The sequence below is a fragment of the Physella acuta genome, unplaced genomic scaffold (genome assembly GCF_028476545.2).
Source record: "Physella acuta isolate Inbredline_101_S28 unplaced genomic scaffold, ASM2847654v3 ptg001672l, whole genome shotgun sequence".
Lineage (NCBI taxonomy): Eukaryota > Metazoa > Mollusca > Gastropoda > Physidae > Physella > Physella acuta.
In genome coordinates this window covers 53,529-73,950 of record NW_026733185.1, presented here as the reverse complement: position 1 = coordinate 73,950, position 20,422 = coordinate 53,529, and the positions used below count along the sequence as shown (strand labels likewise).

Sequence of the window (20,422 nt, the reverse complement as noted above, 5' to 3'; positions counted from 1 at the left end):
GCAAGGCACACGCATAGGGGATACTGAATGGGGGGGGGGGGTCATTTCGCCGGGTGTGAAGAGAAGGGGGTCAACAAGAGGCAGATGGAGCAATACTAAACGGAAGAGGAGAGGCCCAAATTGGACACACATCCTCCCGATTATTGTACAGCAAATCATTTTTTTTCTCCCGTCAAGGTGATCTTAATTGACAGTTTTAATTAGTCGTCATACACAGCGTGACGTCCTACCTGAAGTTTACCTATCGTGGTCAGAGTTTGTTCTGGAAGTCCGGCGGTTCAGGCTTGTTAATTAGAATATTTGGACACACAGCGGGGTTCGTCCAAAGTTGAATGTGGCTGTGGGAAATACGTCAGGATAATTCGGGGGTTTTGGTTCTTGTAAATATTAGCCATTATTTCCGGTCAATTAAAAAGCCAAATTAAAATTTTTACAATTAACAACACCCCTAAATCAAATGATTTTTTAATTTTTTTTTTAAATTTACGAATATATTTAACAAAAAAATACACAAAAGTTCGGCCATACAATTTGTGGATAGATTAAATATTTGTCAATGGTAACTAATTCAGTATCATGCCACACGTGGCTCTTAATAGTTTAAGAGACGCTGGGACGAAACATCTTTTCCGAGTAGTCACTTCGCTTTGGTAAACTTTGTAGACAAGTTTTAAAATGTATTAAGTCGCCTTATTTGACAATAGTTTTTTTATGTTTAAGAAAAGCTTTATAATTTTAAAGTCATGTCTTTTCTAGTAGGGTTTTGTGGGTAATGATTGAGGATCATTGCTGTAGACTCGTGTAAAGTAGCGTGTTGTCTTTATATATACTTAGTACTAGTTAACTAGTAAGTTTTCCCGTTTATGTACGGATAATTTTTAACGTAATACCACCTTACTATCCCAATACAAAGAAATTGATTTGATTACGATTGAATATTTTTCTAATTTAGAACAACCCATTGGTTTCTATTTCGGGTGATTCGAATGAACTAGGACCCTATGTTTTGGTGCAGGGGGATTCAAGACGACGTACCTGTTGTTTCCGGAACCACGTGACCGCTGGAGTAAATCTGCCGCACGTGCAGGTTTATTGGTTGCATGTTTAGAATAGTATGAGTAACATAGAGTAGAATCGACTGGGTTGGGTTTATATTTAGAGTAACATGAGTAACATAGAGTAGAATCGACTGGGTTGGGTTTATATTTAGAATAACATGAGTAACATAGAGTAGAATCGACTGGGTTGGGTTTATATTTAGAATAACATGAGTAACATAGAGTAGAATCGACTGGGTTGGGTTTATATTTAGAGTAACATGAGTAACATAGAGTAGAATCGACTGGGTTGGGTTTATATTTAGAAACGAGCGTGCGCGTTGACGTCCATTGTAGACAGTGGCGTAGGCAAGGGGGGGTATAACCCTTCCCATGGACTTACACCCCTATATATATATATATATATATATATATATATATATATATATATATATATATATATATATATATATATATATATATATATATATATATATAGTGTGTGTGTGTGTGTGTGATTTTATACATATGGAAAAATATTTGAACCCCTCCCATGACCAATTCCTGGCTACGCCACTGATTGTAGATTCCCGTAGTAATCCGGTTCAATCTGTTTTATCTGGCCAAGCGGTGTGGTACTGTTGGTAGTCTAGGGTTGTGTCCTTCGGTGCGACATTTATATACTGGAGGGATCTCAAACACATTGGTTGGTACACTTAAGTTTCTGCTTCAAAGCTTACATTTGTTTAGAGTTTAGTGAGTAACCGCAGTAATAAACTTCAGAGCAGCCAGTTCATATGATTTGGCATTAATTATATATATTGTTACACATTTTTATGTTACACAAATGGTAATTACACGTTTGCGTGCTATACATTTTACTATATTGTTTGCTAAGTACCAATATCTTTTAGTTTAGGTAGAATTAAACATTCGCTTTCTAAGGTAATTCTCCAGCCGCCTGACAGAAATCTGAATCAGCGAATTAATGTAGGCCTACACATTCCAAAAAGTAGCTTATGCAATAATGTAGTAAAACAATTGAAATTCTTTTAACATCAATTAAAACTGATTTAATTAAATTTAAAACCCATTTTCCTCAATTACACCCCAAGTTGGGTTTAAAGTATGTTAAAGTATCTGAATCGATTTCTTCTTACGCTGTTCTAAAAAAAACACTCTTGTACAAACATTCCTATAGGCCAGGCACTAGCACTCAGACCGTTAATGCTTTCCTCAAGGCGTTCCATTATTCTAACACCCTAGAGACATATGTCGAGTGATAGGCCAGGCCAGGATGTTCTTTAGTTAAGAAACTGGGAGGGGGGGGGGGGTATTTCATTTTTTTTTCACAGTACCTTCTGTATGGGGTGTGTTACCTATTGGGGTGTTATTTATACAGGGACGTAATTTAGGGGTGTGATTTATACAGGGACGTAATTTAAAGGTGTGATTTATACAGGGACGTACTTTAGGCGTGTCATTTATACTGAGTCGTTATTTACATTGTAATGCGGTTTATATATAGGCTTACTTAGTTTTGGGATCTGATTTACACAAGGGCATACTTTATTTAGGGGTGTTATTTACACAAGGACGGACTGTTAGGGGTGTAAATTATTTTCAATCGTTGACCAACTTTAGGCAGATGTGTAGACCATCTTTGACTTGATACAGAGGTGTGAATGTGATCAAACTATCAGTGCTTTCTATAGATTAAATTCACTTTGAAGAAAATAAGTGTAAAGTCGGGCCTATTATTATTCGCTTTTACACGCAGAGTTTTAAAAGGTACGAATATGGAAATGTATTATTTATTTTTTACTTGCAAAGTTGTGAATACGACTCCACTGAACATATTCTCTCATCATTCTCTACCCACCCCCTCGCAGCAGAATCAACCGATTGTCCTTTATTTTTCTCTGTCTGTATTTAACGGTGAATATCATATTTGTTGTAAAAAAAAACATGTACTCTTATATACATACCTTACATGAACATGCTTAGACCTTTCTTACCGCCAACAGTGTATAGGAAATTGGCCAGGACATCACAGCCAGTGGGCGCATGGACTGGCCAAAGTACGAAATACTTTGTCAATTTAACTCTTGACTTTAACCATTACGTCCCGGCCAGTGCGCGCATTGACCGGCCAATGTACGAAATACGCTCTCATTGCTAAGCTCTTTGGGCTTTGGTCAAGAGAGCCGGCCAATGCGCACATTGGCCGGCCAATGCGCACATTGGCCGCACTTCGGGCTTTGACCGTAACTTATACAGTTTTCCTAAGTAATAACCACTAACATGCTTGCCTTATAGCCCCCTCTCCATCCCAATCTTTCTATAGACCGTCTTTCAGCCGGGTTATTAGGATAGGCCAGTCTCTGTTCTGATTGCCCTGAGTCGACTTAGCGTTTGTTTGAATTGATTTTCGTCTAGTGCTTTGACCGAGTGATCTTCTTTTGTATTTGCAGGAGAAGACTCGTTGTCTATACGTGAGTTGTTTTTTCTTTCTTTCTATTCTCCCCCCCCCCCCCTTAGATGACTCGTTCAGTGCATGCCATTGTGGTAAGGTAGAACAGGTAGTGATGTGTGGGAGGTGTGGGCTGGGTGGGGGGGGGGGTGGATGAAATATGTGTAAGGATATGCGGAGCAATATAAGTGGGTCATTTAAATGTGGGTTCTATACGAGTAGGTCAAGAAAACGTGGGGTACATCATAACTAGGTCAGAAAATTTGTGTTAAAATAAGTGGGCCATATAAAATTATTTATAAAATTAGTGGGTCAGGAAAATTAAGGTAAAAAAAAAATACTTCATGGAAATGGGATTTACTAAATAAGTGGGTCAGTATTATTTGAATAAAATATAATTGGGTCACTAAAATAGTTGTGGGGTTGGGGAAAAAAAGAAGTGAGTCGAGAAAATGTCCGTATAAAATAGTTTTTGAGGAAAATGCGGGTAAGAAGAATTTTGTGGGTAAACTGAGTCTAATTCCATGAAAATATTTCGGGAAGGGGGGAAAGGGACTCCACAGCCTAGAAATCGCATGCTTGTGATGATGAAGTACTGCTATCTCTTTAGGTCATTGCATGCGTCTTGTGTCGAGTTTCTCCTAAATTTCAATGACTTCAGTCATTTTCCAATATTTGATTTTTTTCCTCAAGTTTGGTCCGTAACTTGTTGTTTAATTTTTACTTTATTTTATTGTTTATGCCTGCAATTGTGTACGTTTCCATCAACACTGCCTGATTTCGAAACTCTGGAATGCGTAGTTTTCTTGTTCTTATTTGAAGTTATTCTGATTTAGTTGCGTTGTTCAAATTTTTAACTTCTAATTTGTATTGTTTTCTTTTTTTAATAGTTAATTTTTACTTACAGACTAGTCGGGTTTAGAAGCTGCATAGGACACGGGAGTAAAAGCAAATACACTAAAATAATAAACATAACCCTCGCTATATAACTACAACTTAACCTTAATTACTAAAGTGCAAAGTTTTATTTCATACTCTAAGGAAGCAGGATGAAATGTGACTCGACTTAGTCTTCTTTACTCTTTGTGGAGCATGAGGAGGCATAGGGACACGACTAACATAACCCTACACTGCCAAGTTCTTGTACATTGAATACCCTCAACCTACACTGCCAAGTTCTCGTGTAAATCCTGCTCACCTTCTATGAACACGCCCAGCTTGATGTACACTGAATACCCTCAATCTGCACTGGTAGCTGCCAGCAGATTTGTGTTTGCCTCTAACGAAAGCTAAAACATAAAATGTCCGTGTGCGTTTTTTTCTGGCACACAGCAGTCTCTAGAGCATCCAATCCCACCAGCTTCCAATCCCACCAGCTTCCAATCCATCAAACTTCCGATTCACTAACTTCCAATCCCCCAGCTTCCAATTCTTCCAGCTTTCAATCTATCCAGCTTCCAATCCATCCAGCTTCCAATCCATCCAGCTTCCAATCTATCCAGCTTCCAATCCATCCAGCTTCCAATCTATCCAGCTTCCAATCCTCCAGCTTCCAATCCATCCAGCTTTCAATCCATCCAGCTTCCAATCTATCCAGCTTCCAATCCTCCAGCTTCCAATCCATCCAGCTTTCAATCCATCCAGCTTCCAATCCATCCAGCTTCCAATCTATCCAGCTTCCAATCTATCCAGCTTCCAATCTCTCCAGTTTTCAATCCCACCAACTTTCAATCCCCCCAGCTTCCAATCCCACCAGATTCCAACCCCATCAGATTCCAATCCCTCCAACTTTCAATCCCCTAGCTTCTAAATGATGCGACATTTCGTATGTAAAAAAAAAATTAAACAAAGATCAACATTTAAAAAAAAAAGACCCCCCCCCCCCACCGCTCCTTCTCCTGTAAGATACACAAGCTAACACTGAACCCATTCATAAAACTGTCGCTCCCACGGTAAAATGAACAGTGTGTTTGTCGTTGTATAGGAAGGCGTCCTTCATAATATACTGCCTTACCCACGTATTTCACTGCCCCACCCTCGTACTTTACTCCCCCCCCACCCTCGTACTTTACTCCCCCCAACCTCGTACTTTACTGCCTCACCCTAGTACTTTACTGCCTCACCCTCGTACTTTACTGCCCCACCCTAGTACTTTACTGCCTCACCCTAGTATTTTGTGCCGACCATATTTATTTGGTAGTTGACTACTGCTAACCCGAAAGTCACGGGTTCGGATCCCGGGTATCACAGAGTCTATCCAGCTCACGTTATTAATGTAGAATGAAATAAATTGGGAGGGGAGGGGGGTAGCACCAGCTGTACCCCACCCTAACTACCACACTTTATTTGTATAGAACATTCATTCCCCGACACCGGAAATGTAGCTGTAGTTTGCTGTAGTCAGATGTCATAACTTCTCTTGCTTGACTTGATCTGACACAACTGCACACATCACAACAGCGTTTGATGTCAGCGTAAAAAAATAATATATTTCTACTTTTGGGTTTATGTAGAGTGGGTTAGTTAATTGGAAATGTGATTTGTTCCACTTGTCTGTCTGTAAGGTAGCGCATTTGTTAATACGAAGCCCATTTATATACTTAAATCTTGTCGTCAAAAATTATGTTTTTAAGTACTATCGATTTTAACGCGCTACTGTTTATAGCAACTAGTTATACACTTTTATACGCTAGGACTAGGACAGATAATTTTGGAACTCTGTAGTTGGTGCCTGATGGCACATACTCCAGCTAGACAGAGAACTTTGGAGAGCTGTAGTTGGTGGCCCATACTCCAGCAGGACAGAGAACTCTGGAGAGCTGTAGTTGGTGGCCCATACTCCAACAGGACAGAGAACTGGAGAGCTGTAGTTGGTGGCCCATACTCCAGCAGGACAGAGAACTCTGGAGAGCTGTAGTTGGTGGCCCATACTCCAGCAGGACAGAGAACTTTGGAGAGCTGTAGTTGGTGGCCCATACTCCAGCAGGACAGAGAACTCTGGAGAGCTGTAGTTGGTGGCCCATACTCCAGCTAGACAGAGAACTTTGGAGAGCTGTAGTTGGTGGCCCATACTCCAGCAGGACAGAGAACTCTGGAGAGCTGTAGTTGGTGGCCCATACTCCAGCAGGACAGAGAACTTTGGAGAGCTGTAGTTGGTGGCCCATACTCCAGCAGGACAGAGAACTTTGGAGAGCTGTAGTTGGTGGCCCATACTCCAGCAGGACAGAGAACTCTGGAGAGCTGTAGTTGGTGGCCCATACTCCAGCTAGACAGAGAACTTTGGAGAGCTGTAGTTGGTGGCCCATACTCCAGCAGGACAGAGAACTCTGGAGAGCTGTAGTTGGTGGCCCATACTCCAGCAGGACAGAGAACTCTGGAGAGCTGTAGTTGGTGGCCCATACTCCAGCAGGACAGAGAACTCTGGAGAGCTGTAGTTGGTGGCCCATACTCCAGCAGGACAGAGAACTCTGGAGAGCTGTAGTTGGTGGCCCATACTCCAGCAGGACAGAGAACTCTAGAGAGGTGTAGTTGGTGGCCCATACTCCAGCAGGACATAGAACTATAGAGTTGTAGTTGGTGGCCCATACTCCAGCAGGACATAGAACTATAGAGTTGTAGTTGGTGGCCCATACTCCAGCAGGACATAGAACTATAGAGTTGTAGTTGGTGGCCCATACTCCAGCAGGACAGAGAACTCTGTAGAGCTGTAGTTGGTGGCCCATACTCCATTACGAAGTAGTACACTTAAGTTTAAATTTTAGTTTTCAATGCAGTTTTAGCAAAATGAACAGCTTTAGGCTAACTTCTCGAATAAGCTAATGCTTTCTTTAATGTAGTAAACATACGCTGTTGGTATTCAGGTGCGACTTTATAGGATTTCTGTCTTCCTGTAGGTAGATCTAATTGAATTGCGTAACAGGCCCCGGGTTGTAAATCACACGAATTAGCGCGTCTAGATCTCTTGGTTGACACAGTTGTCCCGCTTGTTGAGTCAACACCAGTTTGCGCCGTGGTGCACCGCCACTGAACGCACCTGAGGCCGTGACGTATCCGTGCGACATTCCCTCCTGCCAGTGGTTAGGTCCCTTTATTGGCTGCACCATTTTTTTTTCATCGTGTTCGAAATACGTTAAACCCAACTTCCGTTCTCGTTGAGGAAAACACGTTTGAAAAAAAAAAAAGAGATCTTTCTGTTGATTTGCATCCAAGAAAACTTTTTGACTCGAGTTAGATTTGAACTTCCGGTCTTTCTAAATATAGTCTCTGGTTGTTGTCTCTTTCATCTACTGAAAGGTGCATTCATATAAACTTTCTCAATCATCTGAGAAACTGTTATATTAGCCATACCCATATATTTGTTTAGCGAGAATTATGGATATAAATAGTATCTTCAATCACTATATTTTTTTTTTACAATTTCGTCTTGGTTGTAAATTAGGATTATAATTAGGATTGGAGAATCGTTATTGATTTTAATATATTATTTTTTTCTGAGGGTATCATGGTTAGGGTTGGATACGGTTAGGTCTATGGTAAGTGTTGTGTTCGGGAACAGGGCATTACCCGCCCTTTCCCCCCCCCCCCCCGTCAATTACCCCCGGACATCCCCCCCGACATTACCCCCCAGTCAATTACCCCTCCTCCCCCCTTCCCCGGATCATAGCTTTAAGTACAGTTAAGGTTAACGCTAGGATTAGGATTAGTGCTAGGGCTAGCACTTTGACTAGGGTTAGGCTTCAACTAATGTCTGGGGTTGGGTTTTGGTTTAGTTTGGGTTTGGGTTGGAGTTAGTATTATGAAGCTTGGGGGGGGGGGGGGGTAATGTCCTAGACCCGTTGTGTTCAGGACAAGTGGTATGTTCGAGCCAGGGTCACGGTTAGGTTGGCACTACTAACCGATCTTTTAATAATTAGCGGAACCAACTTAGCCGGTTACCGCCATATTTGTTTCAACCTAAACAATTTTTCAACGTGTCACGTGGTCTGACAGGCGACACAACCAGCCAGTGCAGGCTTGGATTAAAAGATTTGCGGTTTAACTCCTATACAATGCTGGATTAGCGGGGAGAAAATGTGCATCTTGTCGTGGTAATTCATGGTTTCCGGTTTGGAAAGATAAATGGCCGAGTTCCACCGTTGAGTTATGCGCCTAACGTTGGTATGTCCGCGTTTTAAATGTCGTTTTATGCAATAAACTTGCTCGGATTAGCGTTGTGGGTTCAGAGAATTTGCTGATTATGCGTTTTTTTTAAATCTGACATTAATTCTTTTTTGTAGGGGGGTGGGGGGCAGGTAGACGAATCAAGTCATGAATGCCTTATTGTTTGTTTTTTTTATTTCAAGAATTGTTGGTTTGAATACTTTGAAACACTTGTACGTAGCCAACGTTGCGTGGCAGTGAAGAAAAGGGAATACAGGTAGTTTGTGCAGGTGAACTTGGTCTTTTCGAAGAGATAGGGATGCGTGGTTGATGGGTTGAGTACACGCTATCAAAACCAGAAGTCTCAACACTAAATCCTTTCACTAGCAAGATAAAGAACTAAACGTCTGCACTGTGGTCTTAAGGCAGCGGTTCTTAAACTTTTTAACTGAACCCCACCATTTTCATACGCGCATTCACCGAACCCTTCTTAATAGTTTTGTCATCAGCACTGACTAAATCCGGTCGCGTGTGTATCTTGACCGCTGCTGTGACCGACTGACCGAACCCTAGGGTTCGATCGAACCACTGTCTTAAGGTATGAAAAGGCGCTTTAATCTTTTTTTTTTTAAACTAGATATCACAATATAGGCCTACGCTTAGCTATAACTTTGCCCACTGTTAACAAAATATGGTGTCAGCATTCTTGTTTTTTTCTCCCAACACTTTGATTATATCGATCTAAAAGGTATACGCGGGGAAACTATTATTTAGCCAACATGTGCTTACACAATGCTAGCTATTGGAATTTCAGTGAGGAATTAATAACGGGGGTTAATCCTTTGTTCAAGCCCGTCGCTTGTTGTAAAAGCGCCACACCACTGCTTAGCTCAAATCCTGTGTTTAAATTGTGAAAAAATAATACCTTTAAAGTATTTGAAGCATGTTTTTTAGCGCAATTTCCATACGGACAATTGCGATTAATAATTCGTTCTGGATGGATGTGTGTCCGATGTGTGTCCGCAGCTTTAAGTCGTATCTCCTCCTCAACGAAGCAATATCGAGGACTAGTTCCAAAGCAAATATGTTAAGCAAGTTCCGAGGATGATTGTGGGCCAAAAAAATTCCCGGAATTCCTTCCTGGATTTCCCGGAAAAGCCAAAAAACCTCGAAAAAATGCAGTTTTTGGCCCATATCTCGGCCACCAGACCACTTAGCGACTTGAAACATTTACCTATCGATTCCTGCCATAATTTAGAACAATATTGCCGAAGAAAGTTTTCAAAAATATCCGTTCGTTCGGTCACAAAAAATTAATTAAGGAAATTGCGCTTAAATTGTCACTAGACTTTTTATTAACTTGTTTTAACTTACAGGTTAACCATAGTCATAAGGTGGCGTATTGATGTTAACTATACTTTAACCCGTAGGGTATGGTTACATTTTCTATTTGTCCATGGGGAAGGTGAAGTAGAGTTCACCTTCTTCAGTGATCTTGGCATATGAAGGGATAGTATGTTCAGCGATATCTCCAGATACCTTTACTTTCCATAACGCGAGGTATAGGAATATGAGGAGGGGTGGGGGTAGTTGGAAAATCGATATACGCCCACTCTCTCTAAATAAATAAGTACCAAGATGATATATAATTACCCAGTTGTTTCCCAGAAAGATGTGTGCCCCATTTTTCCTTTTGCGCATTTTTCTGGTTGCGCAATTTTCTGTTTGCGCTTTTTTCCGTTGCGCATCTTTCTGGTCACCATACCAAGCAACCTCCGGGTGTGGGTTCAGTACACCTATGTTATCCTAAGTGTACACATTGGTGATCATATGTATAGGCTTACAATATAACATTCTAAGATTAGGCGCCGTTTCTGGCCGTATGAATCGATCATATGCTTCACTGATTTATGTCGGTCACATTGCCCTTACATAGGTGTCAATTTGCTTAGAATATAACTTTTAGCTAATATCTGTATAGCATTTTTATTTTCGGTACCAAAGGGTTCTCAGAGAAGTGTACATTTACAATACTACCTCCCCCACTTTATGATTTTGTCAACCATCGTCTGTTTGTATAAAGTAACAACACTTCTTGCTAACCATGATAAGGTTTCTACTCTATTTTCCAAAGGGTTCTCAATGTATGAATATGAAGTAACATTTGTGTTAATCATGCAGTTATTATCCAAAGGGTTCTCAAAGTATACATTTAAGACTCTCCCACTGAATAAAGGTGTTTGTCAGCCACATTACCCTTAAAGCAACGTCTGTTTGTATGAAGTAACACTTTCTTCTAATCATTATATTATAGCCCCGCCATATAAGATGCCTACTCTGTTTTCCAGAGGGTTCTCACAGTATAAATTTACAACACCCCCACTCAACAAAGGTGTTTGTCAACTATATTGCCCTAGTCTCATGCGTGTCATAAATCACGTTACAGGCCCGCTATATAAGATGTCATCTCTTTGTTCCAAACAGTTCTCAAAGTATTAACGTACAACCCCCCCCCCCCCCCCCCCCCACACTGAACAACTGTTTTAATCAGCTATATTGCCCTATCGTCATGCCTGTCATAAATCACATACATGTTATTTGATTACCGGAGGGTTCAATACAGTTGGGGGGGGGGGGTGTTGTTAGAACAGGGAATGGGGCGTAAAAATGGGCGTAAGTTGTTAACGTCACCCGCGCCCCATATTGACGTTTTAATTATTGGACAATCAATCTGGTCCGGTCGTATTGCTGAGGGTGTTCGACACCTGATATTGCCAGGCTAGAAATTTATGCATTTATTGGTGCTTGGAAAAATTGGTGACGGTTGTTTTTGTTTGAATGATTGGGCTACTGAGACACGGTTGGAATGATTGGGTAGCCAAGAGGCAATCTGTTTGAATTATTTGGTCGTAGGGACACAATCGGCTTGAATGATTGTGTAGCTGAAATTCAATCTGTTAGAATGATGGTTTAACCGAGACTCAATCTGCTTGAATGATTGTGTAGCTGAAATTGAATCTGTTTGAATGATTGGGTAGCCGAAAAACAATATGTTTGAATTAGTGTGAAGCTGAGACACAATCTGTTTGAATGATGGTAACTGAAACTCAATCGGATACAATCTGTTTGAATGATTGGGTAGCCGTTAATCAGTTTGAATGGTATTTAACTGAATCCCATATTGCTTGAATGATTGTGTAACTAGATCTACATTGTATAATCTAAGATCTATTTTATTTGAATGATTGGGTAACATTCTGGAGTAGTAGTTCTGAACCTAGAAAGTGATATAGAGGGCTTACAGTATTACACGCAGTTTGCCTTTGTTTATTTGTGCAAGCTGCTTTTCAATACCGATGTAAGACCTACATTATACTACACCCTTCAATTCATGAAATAACTATCCTATTCAGCCGGAAGGCGTCGTCGAGTTTTAGACCACATTATTAACCTGAAAGTCTTGGGTTAAGGTTAGTAATCAGGTTCGATTAGTCCACCCAGTCCGGATGGGGTACCAGAGGCGTAGCGAGGGGGGGGGGGTACATATGTCCCCGGGCGCCGACCCTAGGGGGTGCCAAAATGGGTTGGAAAAAATGAAAAGCTCATTTTAGCTGCAATTTTGCATTATAAATATAAAATATATATGGGGGGGGGGGGGCATCAAATAGAAAGTTTGTCCCGATGGGGGGGGGGGGGGCGCCAAATTGAAAGTTTGTGCCCGGGCTCCGGGAAGGGTCGCTACGCCTCTGTGGGGTACCCCTTAAATACTAAACCCGCACTTAAATAAGTTATAGCACCGGACTAGACGATTCTTACGGCACTGCACTGACTGAACTCCCACCCTCTGCCTTGAGACAACATTACATGGAACAGCTACATCTCATTTGACAGGCATCACAGATCATGTTGAAAAGAATGTATAGGCGGACATGGCACGCTATTTTTAGAAGCGGTGAGGTCAATGCCTGTTGTGGAAGGTCATGCATAGACGGCTGGTATTTTGAAATTTAAATGAGTCAAGCTTAGATTAAACAGCACTGACAGGGGGGTAGTTATGTAATGACATAGTGGAGGGGTGAGGCGCAGGCGGTGGCCCACTGTTTTAAAATAGATTAGTGAAGGGGAATTTCAGGCTGTATTTAATACTGCTTCAGTCTCTCGACAATATGACAGCGTGAATTGTAATCCATTTGGATTTTAGGCTACCGGTATACACTTCGTTTTATCATTTAATTGAAAGAATTTTTTTGGGTACAATCCTGTTAAGCCAGTAAGATAGAAACAACGTTCTAAATTGGAAACTTTTGACCAAGTATCGCTGATACCTGTACCAAACCTAAACCTTACTCTAGCCTCAACGCGATTAGTTTAGGGGGGGGGGGGGGGTCTTTCAGAAATGGCGTCCATGTTAATCCAGGTCCCCTCCCCCACCACACCGTCTCTGGTATGGCTAATGAAGAAATGGTAAAAAAAAAATTGCTCTTTTACGTTGAAATTAAAAAATAAAAGCAAACATCATTGATGGTTAAATTTGCCAACCTACGACCCAAACGTGATGTCTGGTTGTTGAATTTTTTTTACCACAGCAATGGTGACCGGTGTCAGGTTGAATTTGTGCGCCCCTTTTGTTTTCTCGTGTTGTTTGCCCTCCACAACTACACGCTGTTCCGTTGGCTTTGGTTAACTTTAACAAGGGGGAGCTACTCTGTGCAAATTTTATCAGAGTTTTTGCCAAAGATTGACAGAAAGTCCTTAAAATTCATACTTGTATTATTAGTAGGCTTGTTATTATTAATTGTACTACATGTAAATTTGTCACTAATACTGAACGATTATTATCGCAATTACATTTGGGTTTTTTTTTCCCATCACGACTTTTTATTTTGAAACCGGTTATTATTTTTTAGAAACTGTAATTCATTTGTTTTTATTTTTTAACCTGAGTTCAATCCAACCCTAGGGGTATGGTGAGTCATTCTCGAGGGTTCGGAGGAGGTCAAGACATACCCGACTCATATGATTCACGATCGGATTTTTCAATGTGGACGAAATAACTATTAAGAAAGGTTCGGTGATTATGAATATGAAACTGGTGGGATTCGATACCTCGTTAAAGGCTAAGAATCACCGCTCTACCTATACTCGGTCTTTTTTTTTTTTTTTTTACCATAACCCTCTACTATTCTGTGGTCATTGGTTTGGGCGGACGTCGTGGCCTAACGGTAGAGCGCTACACTGTAATTCATTTGTTTTTATTTTTTAACCTGAGTTCAATCCAACCCTAGGGGTATGGTGAGTCATTCTCGAGGGTTCGGAGGAGGTCAAGACATACCCGACTCATATGATTCACGATCGGATTTTTCAATGTGGACGAAATAACTATTAAGAAAGGTTCGGTGATTATGAATATGAAACTGGTGGGATTCGATACCTCGTTAAAGGCTAAGAATCACCGCTCTACCTATACTCGGTCTTTTTTTTTTTTTTACCATAACCCTCTACTATTCTGTGGTCATTGGTTTGGGCGGACGTCGTGGCCTAACGGTAGAGCGCTACACTGCTTACCCGAATGTCTCGAGTTCGAATCCGGGTTAAACTCAGTAGAACGACACTGAGTCCACCTAGCTATGGTGGTTATTTAACTCACGTTTGGGAAAGTAAAGCTGGGCTGACCACACTATCCCTTCAAATGCCGAGGTCACAGAAACAGGTGAACTCTACTTCACTCGTCCCATGTACGGTCACCTTCGGAAATGGAACTTAATATTGTCTTGGTTATTTTATATTGTTAACAATTTAACATTCAGCGTGATATGTTAATGGTGCTAATTAAAGTACTGAGTGCAATTATACTGTGTGCTGTAGTACTTCTAATATTTTAGATTGCTAACAATTTAACATTCAACGCGAGATATTAATGGTGCTAATTAAAGTACTGAGTGCAATTATACTGTGCGCTGTAGTACTTCTACATGAGACGTCCGCCCACAAAGGACAGCGTGGCAGATGGTCAAAAAGTACTATTACTATTACAACAGTATCTCAATTTATAAGACGGATCAGACCCAAGTGTGCGCGCCAAGATTATATTGGGGTCAGGGGTCATCTTGACCCCTTCATAAGATGGGTCGCGTTGGCGGTAAAACAAGCGACAGGGTTATAAAGTGCCTGGGAGTTATATGGGGTAGGGGGGAGGACAGTGTTCCCTCACTGAAACCGACCCGCCATTTTGGTTTTGGACAGACATGTGACCTAGCATGTGATTAGACCCCGGGAAGTCCGGCAGGTGTTGTCGGCTGCTGCGGTCAAGAAAAACGTCTGTCTCCGGTTTAAGGTGACCCTCATGCTACACACCTCCCCCCCCCGCCTCTCCGCCATCTCTCAGTGCTCTCATGGTTTGCTAATTCTGAGGTTATAACAATGGTATACTCTCCAAAGCAAAGCTCTAGTAAGACAGTTGGCAAAAAACAAACAGTAGAGTAACTTTATTTAACAAAACAACAACAAAAAGCCATAATGATATAGGTCTTGACTTGTAGATCAAAATCTGTATATTTTATCAATCCTGATATTTCTTTAGACTGTTTATAACTGATAGTTGCCTGTCACATATTTCCCCGTATCCATAGTTACGTTAGTAAACTTTTTTTCGTCTTAATTTTCTTCATATAGCTCAATTAAATGCTGTAGATATTTTTGGCTTATTGTAAACTATAAGTGTACACTCTGAATTCATTAAGGTGATTCCCTAATTCTAACCATAAGACAAATGCTGGCTGCTGACTTTAACGATACAAAGGAAAATTAGCGAAAGAAAATAAAACTTAACACTTAAACTTAAAACTTTAATAAATGTTTAAAAAAGTTCCCATCAAAGGGGCGTTATTTCACTTCAAAGCAGGGCGAACTTCACATTAATTCATTTGTTGTTGAAATGACATCTATGGTGTTTTGAGTATTTTGTAAACAATTACATTGTTAATTAGCTGCTAATTAACTCAAGTCACGATTTGTTTACTAATAGAGGTTATTTGTTATGCGTGATGCATATTACCATTGTTTACATTTTAGAGTAGTCACTACCGAGAGATTTGGGTTGCATATCTATTTCGCTATACATAGTTCGCCTGAATATACAGTGCCCGTTGTTGTCGATAAAAATAGTCGGGTTAGGTTATATTTTTGTTCGGGTTTAAGGCTAGGGTTAAATTAGGGCAGGATAGGGTTAGCATGGCTGCCAGCTAAAGGCTGACAACCCAACTTTGTGTCAATATTTTAGCCAAGTCATGGCCGTAAACATCAACGCTTGCACTCATGTTGGCCCTAAACGTAACCCTTGGATGATGGTGGTAACCAAAATAAACCACAAACACGGCTGTAGAACAACACCATTAAATCCCCTAACTTGTCTTAGAGAATCGTATCACAAGTCTCTCTCTCTCTATTGGCTTTAGAACCTCAGCTTTTAAACGTCTCACACCGATCCCCAGTCTACCCCCCCCCCCCCCCTCAACTCTTGCTTCCGCCATTCACACCAATTACCCCCCTCCCCACCCTCCTCCGCGGACCCCAGTTCAACGCCTCACACCAATCCACTTTAAACCCTCCCGTCCAACTCCGCGACTCACTCCCCCACACTCACACCCCCCCCACCTCACACCAATTCCCCTCCCGCTCCGCACCTCCCCAGGTGAAATAGTTGACACCAAATTGACAATTTGTTGCGAGTTGTTCTTGTAGTAGGAAAAAAACAAACAAAGATCACGTCGCACACTTGGTGTCACGTCAGGTTGTCACGTTTACTGCCAAGGTGCAAAGGGTTCCTTCTATTTTAACCCCTTCAGGTCAGTCCGCCCCCTCCATTACACCCCCCCCCCCCCCTTAGCATGCCGTCCCCATCTGCGGTAACCCCTCCCTTCCCCAGCAGGAAAGCAATAACGTCCCTACAGTTTCGTAACCTGATCCACGCGCCAACCAGACGTTAGATTTAGTTACTACATCCGCGGGTTGCTGGGCTAAATTAAGCTATTGTGCCGGTGGATTGTTTCGTTTCGCAAATCTTCATTATTATTTTTTAAAAGCCAAGTAGGAGTTGTATATTTTTTTTCCTACAGTGGTGTATAGTGTTTACTGTTTATCAATCGAATAGTGTTTACGTTGTTTGTGATTGAACTAAGTAGTACTGTATTACGAACATCTTTTGATATTGTTTTTTTATTTTTAAAAAAATATAGAAAGACATATTCCTTTATGAAAGCAAGTGTTGAATTCAGTGTGCATATTCATATCGCAAATGAAAAACACAAAAAAAAACAACAACGCATGTATTGTAATTCTTTTTTTACTTTACACATGCACGCACGCACACACAAACACACACACAGACACACAATCAGATATATAAAAAGACCATTATTTTCGTTTATGTAAAGCGGCTTTTGTAATATGTAATATGGAATACCGAGGTACAAACCATCCCTGAGGTTAAATTGTATAAAGTTTGTTTACGATTCTTGAAACAGTGTGCCATAAAAATACATTAGTACTATTTCTACGTTTTGAATATTGTACTGCGCTTTTAGTAAAAGTACCATCAAGCTAGTGGCATAAAGCTGTTCTCAGCTGTGAGATGATGGTGTATTTTTCATTCTAGTATTCCCTGTATGAATATGGAGAAGGTACATGTTCGGATAAATTAACAGTCGGTTGTTGTTCTCATGCTTGTGTAGGTTATTTAACGGGAAAGATACTAGGATTGAACTTTGTTTTAGAGATTGCGTAGTGTGGTCTTTGTGCCTTCTCGTAGAGTTCTTCAAGTAGATTTAGAGCCGTTTCAGTTTTCAGGATTTTAAGAATTTTGAAATTCGATTTTTTTGTTTCAAAGAAAAGTAAATTGTATTACGATTTTGGTATTTTTTAAAATAAATTGTGTGTGTCTACTTTGTAATTATTTGTTTGCTAATCTGTCGGATTCAGAAGGATATAGTAGTGAAGAGACAAAGATAAAAAGAATACATTATTTCGTCAATCAAGCGCTGGTTTGTTCTAGTTATTCATAAGGATTAATTCGACGTGGTTGAACATGCAGTGAATAACAATTTCTCTCGCCTGCCCGCTCGGTTGATGCATCGTTGAAAGGAATTCATTTCGTAATTCACGTGTGCTGGTATTTCCTTGTTTTTCGGATGGCTGAGAAGTTTCGGATAAGGAACCACTAGTCATGCAGGGGTGGCTGCTGTCAGGGTTGGTACCACTGGTGCTGGTCATTGGCCTGTTCATGATGGACGGAGGAGAGGCGGTGACGACTACAGGTAATGTCTACATGAGTGTGACGTAACGCGGTGGCGCTGTAAGGATTACTAACAACACTAACATGATTATTTTGATGAATTGAAGTGTAATTCTTAAAGATCTCTATTTTTAACAATTGAATTAAATATCAATTGTAACTCGAGACAGTAATTCCAATAAATGTTTTTGAAAGCTAAAAGAAGGTTGAAGTTTCATCTATAAAGATTATAGATCTACATTAATTTGAAATGACACATCTCTTTCTCCCTCTCTTTAAATTTTTTTTATTAACAACTGCACAACCCGATTTACAGCTATTATCGAAACGTTATATGTTTCTTATCCTATGAATTAATTGCAAGTACATCTTGACAAGGAAGTTTTTAGGAGCCTTACTGTTTTAAAATGCTGATAATAATATTGAAACCCCAAACGTATTTCTGGCTTCATTCCTAACTACTATAGTGATTACATGAGATTTATCGGCGGTTACAGGGTTTCTTTGGGACATCCTCGAACGAAACAATGCCTTCGGAGAAAAATGCCTGAAGGGCATACGTAACTTATTTGTGAGTAGGGCTAATAATTTAAAAAAAAAGACGAAAATGTCAGTCCACGTCTGTTGTTATGTTGATGTGTACTTTGTACTTCATTCCCTTTAAGCTAGGCTTGCCTGAGCTCAGCTAAAGACCTTTATGGCCTGTAAAGTCTTAACCTTAACCGTTCTGTTTGGGATTATTCGCGGCTTACAAGAAATCTCGCTTCCGGTGAAGGATCTCATTTGTGGTCGTGTGATTGACCGGAAGTGCCCTCTGATCCTGTTATATAATAGTAACGGGGGGGGGGGGGGGCGACGACAATGTTTGGGGTGCTGTAAATAACCACATTTGTGTCTGTGGTTGCTAGCATTTTATATGCGGAAGGTGGTGGGGGTGAAGAGGTGCGGAGATTTGTTAAAATCGTAGCATCACGATTTTTTTTATAGTTCGGTTGACTATACTCTCATGTTTTTCGCTGGAGTTTTCTAGAATGTTATGTGGAGTTACATTAAGTAAGGATTTGGGTCAGGGTAGGTTTAGAGGTTGAAATGTTAAAGTATAGTTGTCATGGATACTGCAGTTTGATATCTGATTAGATTCAGTGTTATAATTCAATTCGAACTAGATCTATACACTTATCCAGCTGTTTACGGTATTTACTAGTTTCCTAGAATCAGGTTTTGAGATTATTTACATATCCATTTTTTTTGTTTTTGCATTTTGTGTAGGTCTTCAAGGAAAGGATGTACGAGGGAGGGAAGGGGCAGTGGCGTTACTGGGTCGGGTGTCACCCGGTTCCCTGAGGGTGTTACCCCACCCCATCCAATAATTTAGCTTTTTTTTTTTTACTTGAAGGGTGCTGTTTAAATAGATTTATGTATTTAGAATCTCGATCGACGGATTCTATGTAGAGGCGTAGCGAGGGGGGGGGGGGCATATGTCCCCGGGCGCCGACCTTAGGGGGGGGGCGCCAAAATGGGTTGGAAAAACAAATTGAAACTTTGAGGGGGGGGGGGGGAGGCAAATCAAAAATTTGAGGGGGGTGTGTGCAAATCAAAAGTTCGAGGGGGGTGCAAATCGAAAGTTGGGGGGGGGGGGCGTGCAAATCAAAAGTTCGAGGGGAGGGGGGTGCAAATCGAAAGTTTGGCGCCGGGAAGGGTCGCTACGCCTCTGATTCTATGCCACAGATTCTATGCCACATATTCTAGATCTAGACTAAATCTGGATCTATTGTAGATCTAGTCAAAATTCTAGCGTAGTTGTACTGTCGTTTGTATCCATGGCCTACTGGCTAACGGCTAACACAATCTCCACAACAGAATAGAATTAGTCTAGAATCTAGACTGTATTTGGATTTTTAAAAATAACAGTAAGGCTTTCATGCTATCCGCTACGGCTTGGTGATTTCGTACTGAATGAATTACTACATTCTACTCTACCTAGAATCTAGATCAAGATCTATTACTTCTTGGTCTTAATGTTTAATATTAAATTATGTTGTTTAATTCTCTTGTTTAAATAGTAATACGCTGACTTGAGATAGACGTCATAATTAATTTTAATAATGTATGCGCCGATTCAAAAGTCTACTTTCAAAAGGTATTTAGTTAGCTATAAGTCAAAATTAAAAGTTTAATTGAGTTAATAGTTACGATGCGAAAACTTAATTAGCATAGTTACACTACTTAGCATGAAGACAACTGGGGTAGCATTTAAATTATAGATTACTTTGTACTTCAGAAGACAGCCGTGCACATTCAATCTAGATCTAGATGCATATCTAGAGAGATTATAGAAAAAAACCTCATCTTGAATTGAGTAGGCCTAGATCTAGATCTAAACTCGTCGTTAGTAGATAGATTTTCTAGATTTAGACAGGCATAGATGTAGATATAGTTGTGGTGGGTAGTAGGCCCTAGATCTATAGGCCTATAATTTATAAA

At 40.5% G+C, this 20,422-nt stretch overlaps 1 protein-coding gene across 8 annotated transcripts in view; it reads left to right on the top strand.

The window, feature by feature from the left end:
- LOC131929766 (uncharacterized) overlaps positions 1–20,422 on the top strand; it is a 49,715-nt gene that overhangs the window by 3,311 nt on the left and 25,982 nt on the right. For 4 of the 8 annotated variants that reach the window (XM_059286132.1, XM_059286128.1, XM_059286127.1 and 1 more), the window contains exon 2: positions 17,629–17,960. The exons of 1 other annotated variant lie outside the window; for it this stretch is intronic. In XM_059286132.1, the coding sequence (XP_059142115.1) occupies positions 17,870–17,960 (91 nt within the window). In that variant the 5' untranslated portion in view covers positions 17,629–17,869. Of the gene's footprint in view, positions 1–16,662; positions 16,735–17,625; positions 17,961–20,269; positions 20,381–20,422 lie in introns of those variants that run through there. 3 more of the 8 variants (XM_059286126.1, XM_059286125.1, XM_059286130.1) reach the window with 3 other exon arrangements.